General features: G+C 49.8%; 5 protein-coding genes across 5 annotated transcripts; 3 read left to right on the top strand and 2 right to left on the bottom strand.

Moving 5' to 3' along the window:
- Positions 1-1,038: 1,038 nt before the first annotated feature.
- Positions 1,039-2,035, bottom strand: MRS44_013687 (uncharacterized protein; the record flags this gene model as incomplete). The annotated part of the gene is made up of 3 exons (XM_065617146.1): positions 1,039-1,073; positions 1,119-1,629; positions 1,685-2,035. The coding sequence occupies 3 exons, from the start codon at positions 2,033-2,035 to the stop codon at positions 1,039-1,041; spliced, it is 897 nt and encodes a 298-aa protein (XP_065473218.1).
- A 2,059-nt stretch (positions 2,036-4,094) lies between these two features.
- Positions 4,095-4,682, top strand: MRS44_013686 (uncharacterized protein; the record flags this gene model as incomplete). Its single annotated transcript, XM_065617145.1, has 1 exon — positions 4,095-4,682. The coding sequence occupies one exon, from the start codon at positions 4,095-4,097 to the stop codon at positions 4,680-4,682; it is 588 nt and encodes a 195-aa protein (XP_065473217.1).
- A 3,820-nt stretch (positions 4,683-8,502) lies between these two features.
- Positions 8,503-9,180, top strand: MRS44_013685 (uncharacterized protein; the record flags this gene model as incomplete). Its single annotated transcript, XM_065617144.1, has 1 exon — positions 8,503-9,180. One exon carries the CDS (start codon positions 8,503-8,505, stop codon positions 9,178-9,180), a length of 678 nt encoding a protein of 225 aa, XP_065473216.1.
- A 747-nt stretch (positions 9,181-9,927) lies between these two features.
- MRS44_013684 (uncharacterized protein) lies at positions 9,928-12,954 on the bottom strand (the record flags this gene model as incomplete). Its single annotated transcript, XM_065617143.1, has 4 exons — positions 9,928-10,642; positions 10,744-12,255; positions 12,317-12,708; positions 12,763-12,954. The coding sequence occupies 4 exons, from the start codon at positions 12,952-12,954 to the stop codon at positions 9,928-9,930; spliced, it is 2,811 nt and encodes a 936-aa protein (XP_065473215.1).
- Positions 12,955-13,292: 338 nt separating this feature from the next.
- MRS44_013683 (uncharacterized protein) lies at positions 13,293-14,757 on the top strand (the record flags this gene model as incomplete). The annotated part of the gene is made up of 3 exons (XM_065617142.1): positions 13,293-13,462; positions 13,614-13,636; positions 13,910-14,757. The coding sequence occupies 3 exons, from the start codon at positions 13,293-13,295 to the stop codon at positions 14,755-14,757; spliced, it is 1,041 nt and encodes a 346-aa protein (XP_065473214.1).
- Between the last annotated feature and the right edge of the window lie 105 nt (positions 14,758-14,862).

Here is a 14,862-nt window from a genome sequence, read left to right as displayed (position 1 = left end):
TGTATGCAGACCGCCCAATTGGGCAGTTGAAATGGAGTAGATGGAGGGTTATTCTAGGTGGTTTGGGATAGTCCAAGAGGGTTAATATGCACGCATAGTACTAGAATGAGGCGATGAGATGGGGCAAGAGGAATCAATCGCGATGATCAAAGTATACCCGTCTTGTTTGCTTACAAAATGTCGGGCATTTTTATGATCAATGTTTATTAGAGGGGCAGAAGTGGATCCTGGATCTCATGGTTCGTCGGATCAAGTGCTGCCTCACACTTGTCGCAGGTACTGATGGGCCATGAGGGTCAAATAAGCACTTGATTTTCTATCTAGAGGAGTGACGAGAGTCGGTCTCTTATACCTGGGTTCAGTCTGCCGATCTCATAGGCAGCAGGCTGTTGCCTGATGCTCGTTATGATATAGCGTACACGCTGACCGTGAAGCTATTCACGATGGCTGTGATCCTTGCCCTTGACATCCTTGACTACGACTTTTCGATGATTCAGCCACTAACTGCGTGTTGCCATCCTTTTGATCAATTGAACCCCTACCTTCATCTATAGTCATATTTCCTCTATTCTGTAGGCGGTTTCTTTTCGCTCTGCGCCGTTTGCTAAGAGCCTTATTCCCCTGTCGAAGGATCTGGCTCTCAGACTTCAATAATGACATCTGATGCATTATTGCCTTTGTTCCCTTGGAAAATGACTTAAGTGCCCCAAGGATAGATGCCGGAGAGCTGCTTTGATGCCTTCTAACTCGTCTTTTGAGGTATTCGGACTGCGAGCTGGCCTCAAGCACGGCCTTTGGGGTCTTTGAGACCCAAGGGTCAGGGAGGCTGGCCTCCTCCTCAACCGGTGTTGGAGTCCGTAGCTGCACATCAAGCTTTGATATGACATTTTCTGGGTCCAAGGGAACAAGCCCGGCCCCTCGAAAACCTCCCTCAATATCACTCTTTGTCATGGCGGCTTCGTGGGCGGCATAAAAGGCCGAAAAGAACTCAGTCTTTGAAATATGGGTTATAGAGCATCTGATCAACTGCTCAATTTCTCAACCGTAGGCCTTTTGAAGCGGCCCAAAGCACCCTACATCAAGAAGCTAAAGTAGGTAAGACGAATGAGACAACATACAAAGCGTAATAATATTGTTCTCTTCGCAATATTTCTCAAAGTCGGTCGAGTGGTGGCTTTCATGGCCATCGAGGATCAGAAGACGGTAGCGACCGTTTGTTCGGGCCTTTATGTGTCGATCAAAGTGCTTTAGCCATTCGAGACCTATATTATTATCGGTCCAACCATTTTGAGTCGTCGCAATAGCCCAATCGCCCGGGAGGTTGCTTCCTTGGTACCAGCTGGCGAGGTGACATTGTCCCGCAACCACGATGAACGGCTGCATCGCCCAGCCTTCCGCATTGATCGCTTGGATGACTATAACCCATTCCCAATTTCCAGGCTGGACTGATTTCGGTTTTCCACGCCTTTCTGCGCCTATGGCAACCATTCCGCTTCCAATAAGGCCCATCATAAAGCCAGTCTCATCAAAGTTGTAGATATCGGCTAGGTCGATACCATACTTCGCGATTGTGTTCTCCACAAGCCTGAACCAATTACGAATAATAGTTAGATCTTCAAATTTGGCCCTCTGATAGTTATATTTACGAAAAAAAATGCGTCTTAAGCTCTGGTTATCGCCTAACGAAGTTAGAAGCCCAGCGCTTGCCGACAGGTGACCCGTCGCAGTCGGGGAGCAGTCGGTTAGCCATTTCTTCAACATCACGCAGTCGTGGGGGAAATCCTCGCGAATCCAGGTCGAGAATGAGCTGAAAAATGATCTGTTCCTCTAGATCAGACAGTCGACTCGATGGGTTGATCCAATCGCGTCGAGATTGAATGCCCTTCTGCCGGCGACGTAGCCTATGCTGATTGACTTCATAGATGCCAGCAGCGCGTCGGGCACTTAGTCTTGGGTCATTTTGAATGGTTTGGAGGGCAAGGAGAGTTTTTGCCTCAGTATTTGGCTGTGACAGGCTTGGTGGTAGAGATTTCATTGATGAAGTGAAAAGTTAGGTGGGAGAGGGAAAAGTGCGGGATGCGGCGCATGGGTGACATATACGTTAACCTATCAATACTAACCATAAAACCCTCGTACAATCAAAAGCAGGCACTGCTTCAGCCGCCGAAAATAGGAAACTGAACACTTGGAGAAATTGGGCTTCAAGTTGACTTGCTACTAACCTTCACGAGGACCAAGAAGAAGAGCCATGACTAGATCGAAAGGACAAGGCGAAATCCACGAGGACTTAGCGAGATCAAGGCAAGAACTAGAGAGGTGTATATATTTTTAGCTTCAGAGCCCTTTGGGCATGGCCTACGGGGCGTAATAGACTTGTGTGTGTGTCAGCCTGGCTGGTTAGACCTCCTCGCTATATTGCGCATCAAATATCAAATCATATCAAATGGCAGTTCGAACCCAGGCCCGTACTTATTCGACTTTAAACAAGATTTTGGCTTGTTTGATTGATTTATTTGATTGCATTTGATTTGTGGGCAGCGCTGATCGTGAGAAAGAGCATCGCCGGCAAATTCGCTCTATTCGCTCTATGCTGCTTCGAGAGATCAATAACTTGAAGGAGGAATGGCGCCAGAATAAAGAGGTCATCATCAACGGCGTCACGAATATGCTACAGTTCAAGAAATGGCTCCAACACACAGGCAAAGATAAGGACTATTTATCTATGGATACACAACGCTCTGAGATGGCTCAACTGCTCAACGAGAAGACGGACGGCTTCATGATAGATACACAATTACCGCAGGAAGTCAGGGACTCGATTCGCGATGCCAATTATGCCCCGAAGCCCCTCAGCGCGATGGACTGATGATACCGTCATTTTCAACCTCTCGCCACCGCACGGCGATAACTAAGCCGATGAAGAAGATGAAGAAGATGAGGAGCTTCCATTGATCGAATGCCCTCAACCTTGCGATGGCCGTGCAACGCCATACTGTCAACGATCTTCGCCGCCAATTACCCCCTCGTACGAGTCATCACCACCGCGATCAGAGTCTTCCACGCCGTGCCCTTCGCAGCCTCAACAACACATACCAACAGTGAATACAATCATACACATAACCAGAGAGGAAAGAGAGGCCCAATAAGCCAGCCTCGCGCATTTACGAGATGCCAATACGGCTTAAATGAGCAGGAAGCCGTCTCACAAGGCGGCAAGGCCTGGGCATCACAGCAACGGCTTCCATAGCAGAAATTATAGTCATTGCGAAGGTCACTCAATCAGGCATCGTGAAAAGCCTCACTTTCCGTTATCCCTTTGTTTCAATAATGACTTTGGACGGCAACAGAACATCAGAATATCGAATTGGTTCGAAATCATACCTAAAATCAGGCCCTCCGATGTCTCGCAGTTTTGTGGCTGTCTCTCAATGCTGTGACCAACGTAGCTTGCTAAGTTGGATCGCCTGGGGCCCTATCCCCACATGATCCAACGGGTGTGTCAGGGACTCGCTGGCGCAAGGCATAAGTGTCAGGGTTCCCGACCATAGACCGAGACCTAGCTGTGTCGCGCTCAATAACCACCACGGCACTGGAAAAGAGCGTCCTGCTACAAGAAACCATCTTCAGTTAGTCATTAGAGTGAGTCCCATCTCCTGCTGCCTCTCTTCCCTGCCCTCGTCGCCATCCTCTCCAGCTTCCCTGGAGGCTAGTCAAGCGACTCGAACGGCTTCGCGAGAACTATCAATAACCGCAAGCTGCGGCATGACGGTGCTCATTTGTTTATCATGTCGCTATTTGATGTTTTAAATCGTTTGTTTGACCCCTGCGGCCCTGTGCTGGGTTCTCTTCGTAATTCTCTGCAGACTCGACTCTGTTTTGTTCAAGTCGCACACGCGATGATGATCATTTCGCCACCACTCCCATGTTGCTATCTCATCCACTTTCCAGCGACAAAATATGAGACGGAAAAAAATTGACCGCGTATCCTTAGGCAAACTCTGACCATTTCAACCCGAGGACCCAGGCCGAGGATGCGTCTCACGAGGTCTCGCCGTTCCCACGCGGACACTGAGCTCAGCAACTCTGGCGGCGAAATGAGGGCAGCAAGCCCAGCCGCAGCCTCCGACGTGTCATCAGCCGACACCATCGTCATCCCTACTCCTCAATCTGGATCCATTTCTGGAGATGCCAGTCCGGCCCAAGACTCAGAGCAGTCCTCCATAAACCGTTCCAGTCTGCGCCGACGGAAGCCTGCCAAGCAATCAGACAACCAGGTAGCAGCCCAGACACCAGTCGCTACCAAGCCCATCCGGAAACCCTGTTCCAAGGCAACTTCTAAACGAGCTCCGCGGACTATCGCGCGCATCAAGGACTTGGCTGGCGTCGAGATCGCACGCGTTGAGGACGCTCAGGAACGCGCAGACCGCCACGCCAAATGGAGAGAACACGCCAACGCCCTGGCTGCAAGTACTCAGAAGCTTGACCAAGCTCAAAATCCGCACATCGCTGCAGCACGCCTGTGGTCAAAGACAACCGCCGATTCCACCAAGTCTCACGGAGGCATCAAGTACGAGCGCAAGTTCAAAGGCCCGTTCACCGGCAAGCTCGTGTCGCAGGGCATTCTTATTGATATCGACGGAGAGGAACATGTCGAGTATCGGGTGCTTGCTAAGCTGCCTTAATTTTTGGGCAACGGGTATCGAGACACGGCTGTTGCGGCATTTCTCACGCACACACGATTTTCGGAGGATAGGGTTTTGTTTTGGTGGGCGGGTTTCCGTCCCTGGGAGGCCTCGTAAACTCGGAGGAATTTGTTTTCTGCAGCGAGTACCATGTTTTAGTTCATCTCAAGCCAACTACCGATTCTCAGTGGCGATAGACTATCTTGCTGGAATGCGACGCCGTCCGTGAACCCAGCATCGATTGCCAAGTGGCTTTGTTGCCCCAAACCCAATTCCACAGCCAAGTTGCTCCCAACGCCATCATATCTGAAGCCCTCGACTCCTCTCTTGGCATGGGTCATATATATATGGGATTAATAGAGAGCACATTCCTTTTCAAGCTTGCGATCAATCTTGTGTTCTCGAAAATTGTGTTGAAGTATAAGTCTTAACAGTCTTCTGGGGGTAACCCATTTTTGTTTCAACAAATTGTTCCTAGGCCATTTGTAGGTCACACCGCTGGACTAAAACTCACTCGGGTCTTCCCGCTAAATAAAGCGTCGTCGGATGCAGGTTCATTGTACCCAGCCCTAACTGAAATGTAGAGACGCGCAACTGGTCTCGAAATAAGATAGCCATGCAATGGCCCAGCAGAAGAGCGTAGTAGAAATCTGTCGTTGGCGAGGACGACAACCGTAGCTATCCACGCCGTCTGTCGCATAACATTCGTGTGACCGGATGTAACTATCCGGTTTCACATCTGGCCTGTCGCATAATCCTAACGACATGAGCTTAAATAGCTGTGCCCGAACACATGGCTGTTCGATTTCTTTTGTTCTTTAGATAATTCTCATCAATTGACTGGTGCCATCAATGATCCCTGTGGAGCTAGTTGTCTGACACCGTCGTTATGGCGTGCTCGGACTCTCGCATCAGCGTCAGCTGACATGCCTCCAGGCTTCAGATGTTCCTCTGTAATATCTGCTCTCTGTGCTGGAAAGCTTGAGAATACATCCTTTCAATAGTCAGATGCGGTCCGGACGACAGATACAGCGAGCTTCATACGACTTGCAATTGCCAACCACCCAATTTCCGCATGGCTCAGAGGAAGGCAGAGGTGAGCTACCACGTTCGTTGGGAACAGACGCTCTGCAATCAATTGGTACAAGGGTTATCAGAGCGAGGATGATTGCACAATTGTTGCTGAAACCAAGGATCAAACTAGGCATCGCATTGTCGCCTTTGATCATCCACGTCGATGTCGCTGGCCGTTTCTTTCTGTCGATGGCAAGGATCACAACCATCGTCAATAGCTTCACGGTCAGCGTGAACGCTACACCACAACTAGCATCAGGCAATAGGCTGCTGCCTATGAGATCGGCAGACTGAACACAGGTATAAGAGACCGACTCTCGTCGCTCCTTAGATAGAAGAGATGGTCCTCAATCTACACTGATCTTTTGTTCAATGCCTGCATTCGTGTATCGGCGCTAGGTTGACACCTATCTGAATTGTTGGAATTCGTCCCTGATCCCCAGAGAGGTTTCTGTTATCGTTGGCGAGAAGAAAAGGTGGAGATTCCAAAAGAGGCGGCACCCGACGTCGTTTCGATACTGGTCCATGGGTTGATCGAGATCGTGAAAATGAGAGAAGAGTAGCTACGTCGAGAAAGCGATAAAGTGACATCACGTATGGCATTTCTGTGGTGTATCGTTCTACAATGGAAAGCCCGTCTTCGCCTTGACACTCGGCCATCTTCACATGCCAGCTGCTCCCGGATACCAGGACTAGTTCTGGGAAGCTCATACAGCGGTACTGCTGGAGACTGGTCGGAAAATTTCGAGCAACATCAGTGTGGCCTCTGAACCGTACGTAGCGTATCAGCTTATAGATGTATCGTTTGCCTAATTGACAGCTGTAGGTTGACTTAAGATGTCTTTTCTTCACTTTGTGAGCAACTTGCATCGCGGCGCGACTGAGACGACACATGGACAATCCCCCGTGCTTGCGGCCTTGGAGCTATCGCCAAGAGCACGGCCCACCGACCATCCAACCACCGCGTAGCACACGTCCGACGCCGTGCATGGCTCAAACACAGATTTTATTACGTAGCAAGAGATCGGGTGAAAACATAAGTTTTTAGAAGGGCGGTCGCTTCGGAGTACACTACTGGATGGCCAGAGCTTTGACGTGGGGAGCCGGCACTATTGCCGTTGATACGTGGCACCCTCCCATTCCAAGTGTAGGGAACTTGCCGTGCTGTTACGGCGCTGGCGGGAACTTGGTTTCATCACCGTGATAAGGTCTTATCTCTGATGACCTTAGGCGCAATTGACTTAAAAAAGATCAGTGCTAATATAGTAAAGGCTACTGAGCTAGTTCCTATTAAGCTAGATCCTTGCACATGACGCTTGGGAGGCTTCTCACAATCGAGGGGATATGAGATATTCGGAGACGATACTCCGGGCCAGATTCTCATCTGAGCCCCTAACTTATCGGCGGCTTCCGATGAGGAGCCGTCTCCACAAGCCTAACGTACCCCACCAGCGAGTGCCAGTGAGTGCAACACTCAGTTTTACACCTTAAATCGCGATTTTAAGAAAACTGTTTAAAAATTCAAACTTAGCCAAAGAGGGCTAAGATTTTAAAATAAAGTTAATTAATTGAGGAAGTATAGCGAGAAATTTTCCTAGGTTTTATATTTGTCTAAGCCTCAACGCTAATCCTCGAACCTTAATCATGTTGGCAGGCTAGAAAGATCTGCCACGGGCCGACACCCGGCTAGAATCCCGACTTGGCAGCCCTACGACGCTCCCGCTCCCTGGAGTCCCGTGCCTTGGTTTCATCGCTGTCCTTAATGGGCGCATTCGTGTTCAGATACGTTTCCCAAGTGGAGGACTGTGACAAAGCACGTGCACTTGCGGGACGCTTCGGTCTTCCCCTCCATCTCAGTCACGCGGTATGCCATTTAGGCATCAATGGGCTGTGTCTGTTTCTTACTTTCATCCAAGTTCACCATCGGCAGGCAACTGGGTTCGACGGTTCCCCGAAGGAAGTACAAAATCTCTCTCGTGTCTGTGTACACGACGCATGTGGTATTGGAGGTTCCAGAGGCGGGGAAAGCCGTTGCGGGGAATAGAACGGTCGCACCCGTCGTGATTGCAGAGATGTGTGGGTACGGCACCCAACGGCCTATTAAAAAGTGAGGCGATAAGTCGGCTGGATAAATGCCGACCCGAGTACCCAATGAGAGAACAGCGGCGCAAGGAGTAAACGCTAGGCTGCTTCGTCGATCCCCCTTGTTTTGATCCTGGATTTAACAATACTACCATGCACTACTTTATTGGACCGGACACTTAGAGGTATCAATCTTCTCTGCGATTACGTCAGTAGTGAAGGTTGCCGATCTTTCGTTCATCATATACGTCATAAGAGGGGTTGTTGCCACTCGGTCTCGAATCCCACCTTGCCCCGACGACAAGCATCCTACCGATAAAAGAGAACGAATAGACCGTCTCGGGTTTTGCCACAGTTCATGTCTTCAATAACCATTTCAATTGCGGCTTGACCTAACAGCAAACGAATCTCATACCAACGGTCTCCCGGGGCCTTAAGATGGGTATGGCCTCCCTCGATTCCTTTATCCAGCTGCTGCAGTTATGGTGCCTAACAACCCGGTCAAGACACTTACGCGATAGGCGATGGATCCTTTAGCGAGATCTATCCTCTAGAAAACGAGTTAAGCTTCGACGTCTTCAATATACCTCCTAATACTTCTTGGGAGCCACAATGCTTAAAAGACCCGTTAGCCCTCCTCCCCAGATCGTTGGAGGAAGGCACCATGGCCAACGTCTACGGAGGCAATGGTTTTCTGGTCAACGACTCAATATTCAACCCCGTTACTAGCTCCCCAGGTCGTTGGCACGATTCCCATCCTACCGCCGAAGATACGGCTATATCCTCGGTTCCTGAACCACAGTTTCCCACTGCGACCTCGTTGAAGGAGCCAGGTCGACTATCTCTGCCCTCCACTGCTGAGAACAAGAATCGAAAACAAAAGCGTCACTCAACTGAAGGCTCGACTCGCAAACCCATAAGGCGACATTCTCCCAAAAACGACAAAATCGATACTACACCGGGAGAAAGTGAAGGAAATTTAAAAAGTCGTCGAAGAACCCATAGCCGACATGGTAGTGAACCATCGGATCATCGGTGCGATGGTACTAGTCCAGCGATAAAAAAGAGGAACCGTATTGCGTCCAACAAATTCCGAAACAAGAAAAGGGAAGACGAGCTAAGACTCGAGTCTGAAGAGCAAGATATGGAACGAATCAATCGCACCCTATCGGCCTGCGCAGCTAACCTAACTTGCGTGGTCTACGAGCTGAAGATGAAGCTTCTGCAACACGCTGACTGCGACTTCCCCCTTATCCAAAATTACCTCATCAATGAAGCCCAGAGCTACATCCGAGAACTTGAGATTACGGCTCAAAAGTCGAGTCTGGGGGAACCTGCTTGATTCTACAGCCTTGCAATTGGCGATATCACGAGGGGAAGATTTATAAATTACCGCGTTCTAGACAACAAATTGTGGGTGGGTTGAGGTAGTGTTGGAATAATTGGGAGCTCCCCCTCACTTCAGGGTCACATCACAAAGTCCTAGATTGAAAGTTGAAAGTCCTAGATGGAATTGCATGGGATATAAACCCCTAGGGAGCTCTCACCATGACAATAATAATAATAACCTTGATTTTATCAATCACACCCAGCTTGACTGCGCAATTCAACAACAGGTAGTGGTTGGATTGGATTGAAGGCCATCTCGGGTCAACACCTGGATAGAATGCGCCGAGAGAGCTATGACTCGCAATCATTCCTTAGCTAAAGTCGATGATGTTTAGACTGAATCAGAAAAGCAGAATTGTATTTATTTTGGGGAGCTTCATTAAGCACCCATGGTCTGACTACCAAGCACCCATTGTGGCTTGAGTCCATGACCTCCCGGCTAGTAGGGCTTGAGCGCCGGCTCCACCCCACCCACACATTTATATGTGATTTCACACATAACTAATATTAATAAACGCATGAGTTTTGCAGTATCAACACTCAACCTTTACCACTAAGTACCGTAGGATCTCGAGAAATTCGGACGCTCTAGCTCCTCCACTTTTCCACTTTTTAACCTCTAAACCGTTGAGTTACCGTTGGTTAATTGGCTGATACAGAGTTTTGCGGCGACGCTAGTGTGTCCGAATTTCTTGAGATCCTACGGTATTTTATTGCCGACTATATCCTCCACACGCGCCTTTGACAGCAACATAATACCATCCAGCGATTTGCACCGCGATAGCTGCACGTACAGGCTATATGGATCGCACTTTCCTGGCTCGAGTTGTCCAGTCTTGTTATTCAGCTTTGTCCCGGTTCCTCGCAGCTCCAGTGCAATCTGGAGGAGGGTTTCACCTTGGATTTTGTAATCGGTGCATGCGAATGCCGCAGTGCAGGGAAGTCCTCGGCGGCTCACATTATGCCTCTGCCAAGGCCTCTTCTTGACCCTCTTCTTCTTTTCGATTGGTATTTGGGCACTCGTTGGAGTAAGCAGGATTGTGCCTGGTGGCATTTCATCAAATTCGAACTTCTTGGTTGACTCGGACGACAGGATGATGCCGGCAGGCGGTCCAAAGTGGAGGATGATGTTCGGGGCGAGTTGATAGCCTGGGAATCTTTTGGTGTCTGGTATAACTTCTAGCGCTGTGTACTTGGCGCCATTCACGAGCTTGAGGCCTGGGTTTATATTCATCGTCACCACCACCGGCATACCAGGCACGAACATGAATGTGGCCGGCACACAGATCTTGCTGTCATCCCGACGCTGGCCATAAGCGTAGCATCTTCCTCCGTTACCGGCAATGTATTGGGTTTTCCCCAACGGTGCTGGGATAGAAATATCCGGACTGGCTTCTGTTCGTTCCTCTGGAAGGCTAAAACGGCATCCATGTTCAGGCACCACCTGGTGCTATTGAGCGGTGTAACTACTGTGACGCCCCTGCTCCATGGTATGGCTTGTCCTTCTCTGAAGCACCGGCTGTTAAGGAGCTCCATGTCGGACTCGTCTTGCTCTCCCTGCCGGATCCGAGTCAGCAGTCGCTGCAGCTCCGGGTCCCCTGCTGCGCGGACCTGTTCGGTGAGCATGATGACCGTGGTAAATCGAGCCCAGAGTGCATGTGCCCTCATTTCATTCGCAATCCTAAGGGCGGACCACGGCGTCAACAGTGACCTATTCCGCACTGGGCGGAACTGGTGGAAATCTCCCGACAGTAGCACCACTGGGATCCCGCCAAAGTCGTCATCTGATGCTCGGGAGGCGCAAATTCGCTTGTTGATATCACAGAGCGTTTGTAGGCCCAGCATGCTTACCTCGTCAATGATGAGCAGCCATTTTTCTTTCCATTTTCTTCGAGCGTCACCATCCACGTAGGTTACAGTGCTGCCATCGTCCACGTTGCCGTTGCCAGATGCGTTGGGTTGCACCCCACAGGCGGAGTGAATGGTCACGCCGTTGATACGCGCTGCTGCGACCCCCGACGTCGCCGTCATCAGCAGCCTGTGTGATATGCCTTTGCTGGCGAACAATTCCGTCAACGCCTCGATGACCCTGGATTTCCCGGTGCCGCCCTCTCCACCTAGGAACTCACACAGTTGTGCATTGTGATTGTTCTCGACATTGCTGCTATTGACGTTATCGCTGTCATCTTCGTTCCTAATGGTATCGAGATGGCGACACACTAAAAGGAAGGCGATTTCCTGCCGCTCGTTCAAGGTGAACCTCCTTGCAATCTCCCGACCGGCATGGAGGAATGTTGTCGACGGTCCAAAGGCGACCCTGGCACTGGGTCTCTGAGTGTTCTGGGTGTCTGTTTCTGACATTTCTATAATATCTTCTCCCGCGCCCGCGAAGGTATGGTTCAGTGATGCTCCTGCGTCGGCAGCTGTGTTCTGCGTGATCTGAACTCCATCAGAGCCTTGGATTCTTTTCACAATTTCCTTGTCAGCTTGATCCTGCTTGCTCTTAATTCCTCTAAGCTGACGTTGCGTTGGGAGCTCGCTCCTGGCTACCATGGTAGGCTGGTACTGCTCTGGGTTCTCTGCGGAAGCGACAGTCTCGACATCATCCGCAAAGTCGGTGATATCTGCTTGGGCTTCGCGGAGCTGATCTAGCATCTGCAAAAGATGCTCCGAACCAGCGGTCACCTGGTTAGGGGCTGTAGCACCTCGTACTGTCTCAATCAATCGGCCAAGCTGGCCAACCTGGTCTGGGCGATACGGTTTTACTGGGCCTGTAGGATCTTGGAGATCATACCCCATAGCGTCGATATCATCCAAAACGGCGTCGTCCCCCGCAGCCGCCCACTGCTTTGCATCTCGTCGCGCATCTTGCGCTGATCGCTTCAAGAACTGGATATTGCCTGCGATAGTCTGGAGTCTTTTGGGGAGTCGCCGTCTCCAGTGCTCCCAGACTTCGTTGATGTTACCAGACGCTGCTGTAATAAACTTCTCCCATGGTACGAAGAGTGCAAGGTGCTGTACTGCAGCTCTAGCACTGATATCAGTACATGCTCTTTGTTTATCTGTACTGTTATTTGGCTTGTGCTTACCTGCGGTATTTGTCTGCGTTTGAATCAATATCAAAGTCCATATCGAGAAAGCCGTTAATGCACGGCACTGCATACTTCCCCGGGGGTCTTAGAACTTGCACCCAGTCCCTTCCCGGCTTCCAGTTCCTTTCAAATTCTATCTTCACCAACTGCTTGAGAGATGAATCTATTCTCTTTTGTAATTTAACAAGCGACACGTAGTCATAGAAGCATAATGTCTGCAGCACTTCCCCACGGTGGTGGTAGGCTTCAATGTATGGTAGCTTCTTATCATTGCTTCCCACCAAGACCCTCTCATCGCTGGCTTCCGCGCCGTTGCCGTTGCCATTACCATTGCCACCTATGTTCTCGATAGATCGATCATCGTCGTCGCCTAAAGTGCTACTGCGTTGCTGGAGATATTGCTAGCGTCGGAGTATTGCCTAGTATATCGTCGTCATATTCACATATGACCATTGTTTAGTACTCGAGAACTCGCTTGGGTAATCCAGGAAGTGCGCAATCACCTCCACCTGCGATAATGGCCGCTCAGTGAATATTCTGTTTGCGATTCTCATCAGATACTGGCGGTTTATATTTGCCTTGGCTTCGTAGTTTGCAGTTGTTGCACCTAGCCCGACGGCGCTGGTGGCCGTCATTGTTGGCGCTATCCATCACCAAGACCGAGAAGGTTAGGCCCACAGGACAAACCTTGTTCATTGATTCGCACCCATCTCATACGAGCTAGAGAATCTCCTTGACTCGAGCTTTGCGAGAGAATTTAATGACCGCTCAGATCGCCAAAGTTGAAGAATAAGTAGTATAGAAACCCCAATCTCTCTAAAGAGGTACTTCTGTATTCTTAGTACAGAATCATTGCTTGCCCTCTGATTTAGTTCACGTTGTGAAATCAAACCAGAGAGGTCTTCGTTCAACTTCTGTTTACCCAGAGATCCCAGACCCCCGCATTTGGTTGACGACCATCGAAATTCCTATCATGGCTGGGTTTCTAGTGCCACCTTGGTACAAGGAGGAGGTCGTCACCAATCTGCACATGAACATTGCCAGTATCTTCTGGGGATTGTGCTTCGATGTGGCCATATTTACAGCTGCCAAGGCCAACAAGCAGACCGCGACCTCCTGGTCACGAGCTCGGAGGGTCACGGCGTACGTTTGGATGATCTGGGGAGAATGGATCGCTTGTATAATCATCAGTGTCCTCACCTGGCTGTACATGTGGGGGACTATTGAAACGAGGCAATATCCCCTTTCTAATCGGGCTTGATTGAGCTAGACTAACATCCTTTGACCCACTCAGTTTCTGGATCTGGTTCTTCATCAGTACGTGTGACAAATCCAGATAATCCTAACGTGAAACCCGCAACTGATTCGTCTTTGTTTAAGTTGTATGCTGGTGCTTCCAGGTATGTTCAAGTCACAACCCGAGACCAAGACTGGTTTCATGGAACCGAAACTGATAAATGAAAACTAAACAGACTCAGCTACTCGTGCAAATTATCATCAATCGCCTGTCTCTCTTGATGGTAAACCGAGAAAAGGCTTCCAGGCTTAAGTGGGGAGCCTTTGTAATCCTGACTTTTATTAACATCACAGTTGGCATTGTCTGGATTCCCAACCGACTACAGATTTCCGAGACTTGGATCCGCATCGATGCTATATGGGATCGCATAGAGAAGGTCATCTTTCTGCTTGTTGATGCCTCTCTCAATATCTACTTCATTTATCTGGTTCGAACGCGGTTAATTGCCAACGGATTGACGAAGTACAATACTCTCTTCGCCGTCAACATTGCCATGATCATAATCTCGATATCCATGGATGTGAGTCGCAACACCGCTTCTTCTAAGACTTCCAAATTCAAGAGAACTCACAACCTCGAAGGTCGTCTTAATTGGGCTCATGCCTCTTCCAGGTGCTGTGGTGTAAGTGTTTCTGGCCCCTCACGCAACGACTTGCGTTCTGCTGACGGGTCTTGTCACAGATATCTCGAGTTCCAATGCTTCGCCTACCTCACGAAGCTCTACATCGAGATGAACATGGCCGAACTGATTAAGAAGGTCGTCCGTGCCACTCAACACGGAGACAAAGACGGACGCTCCACGTCTGGCATTGGGCCAAGTGGCAAGTCATCACGGACCACGGATGTACCCCGGGGAGGTATCAGCGAGGAGAATGGACGCAGAAGATTCTCAGGGCTCATCTCACGAGGAGCAAGTAAGGCGAGCCCCACCCGATATACAGCACACATTGAGCTGGGGAGCACGGAAGACGTCTCAACAAGCCGCCAACACGGACAAGGCTCTAGCCAGCCCCCACAGCCAACTATAGGAATCCATAAGACCGTCATCACGGAAATAGTGAGCTCAAAGGTTGAGGATGATGATACACCAAGGAGCGAGTCAAGTTCAACGAGACAGCTGAATGGAAAGTATGGTGTATGAGGGTATTGCTAGGTAAAAGCACTCTAGTGGGCTCAGAAGAGAGCCGCCACATCCGTATCTGTCGCAGGTACTGATGGGCCATGAGGTTCAAATGAGCGCTTGATT

The sequence above is a fragment of the Fusarium solani genome (genome assembly GCF_023522795.1).
Source record: "Fusarium solani strain SB1 chromosome Unknown bctg00000009, whole genome shotgun sequence".
In the NCBI taxonomy this organism is placed as follows: Eukaryota; Fungi; Ascomycota; class Sordariomycetes; order Hypocreales; family Nectriaceae; genus Fusarium; species Fusarium solani.
The sequence above is the reverse complement of the archived record's forward strand: the minus strand, read 5'-3'. Positions and strand labels throughout refer to the sequence as shown.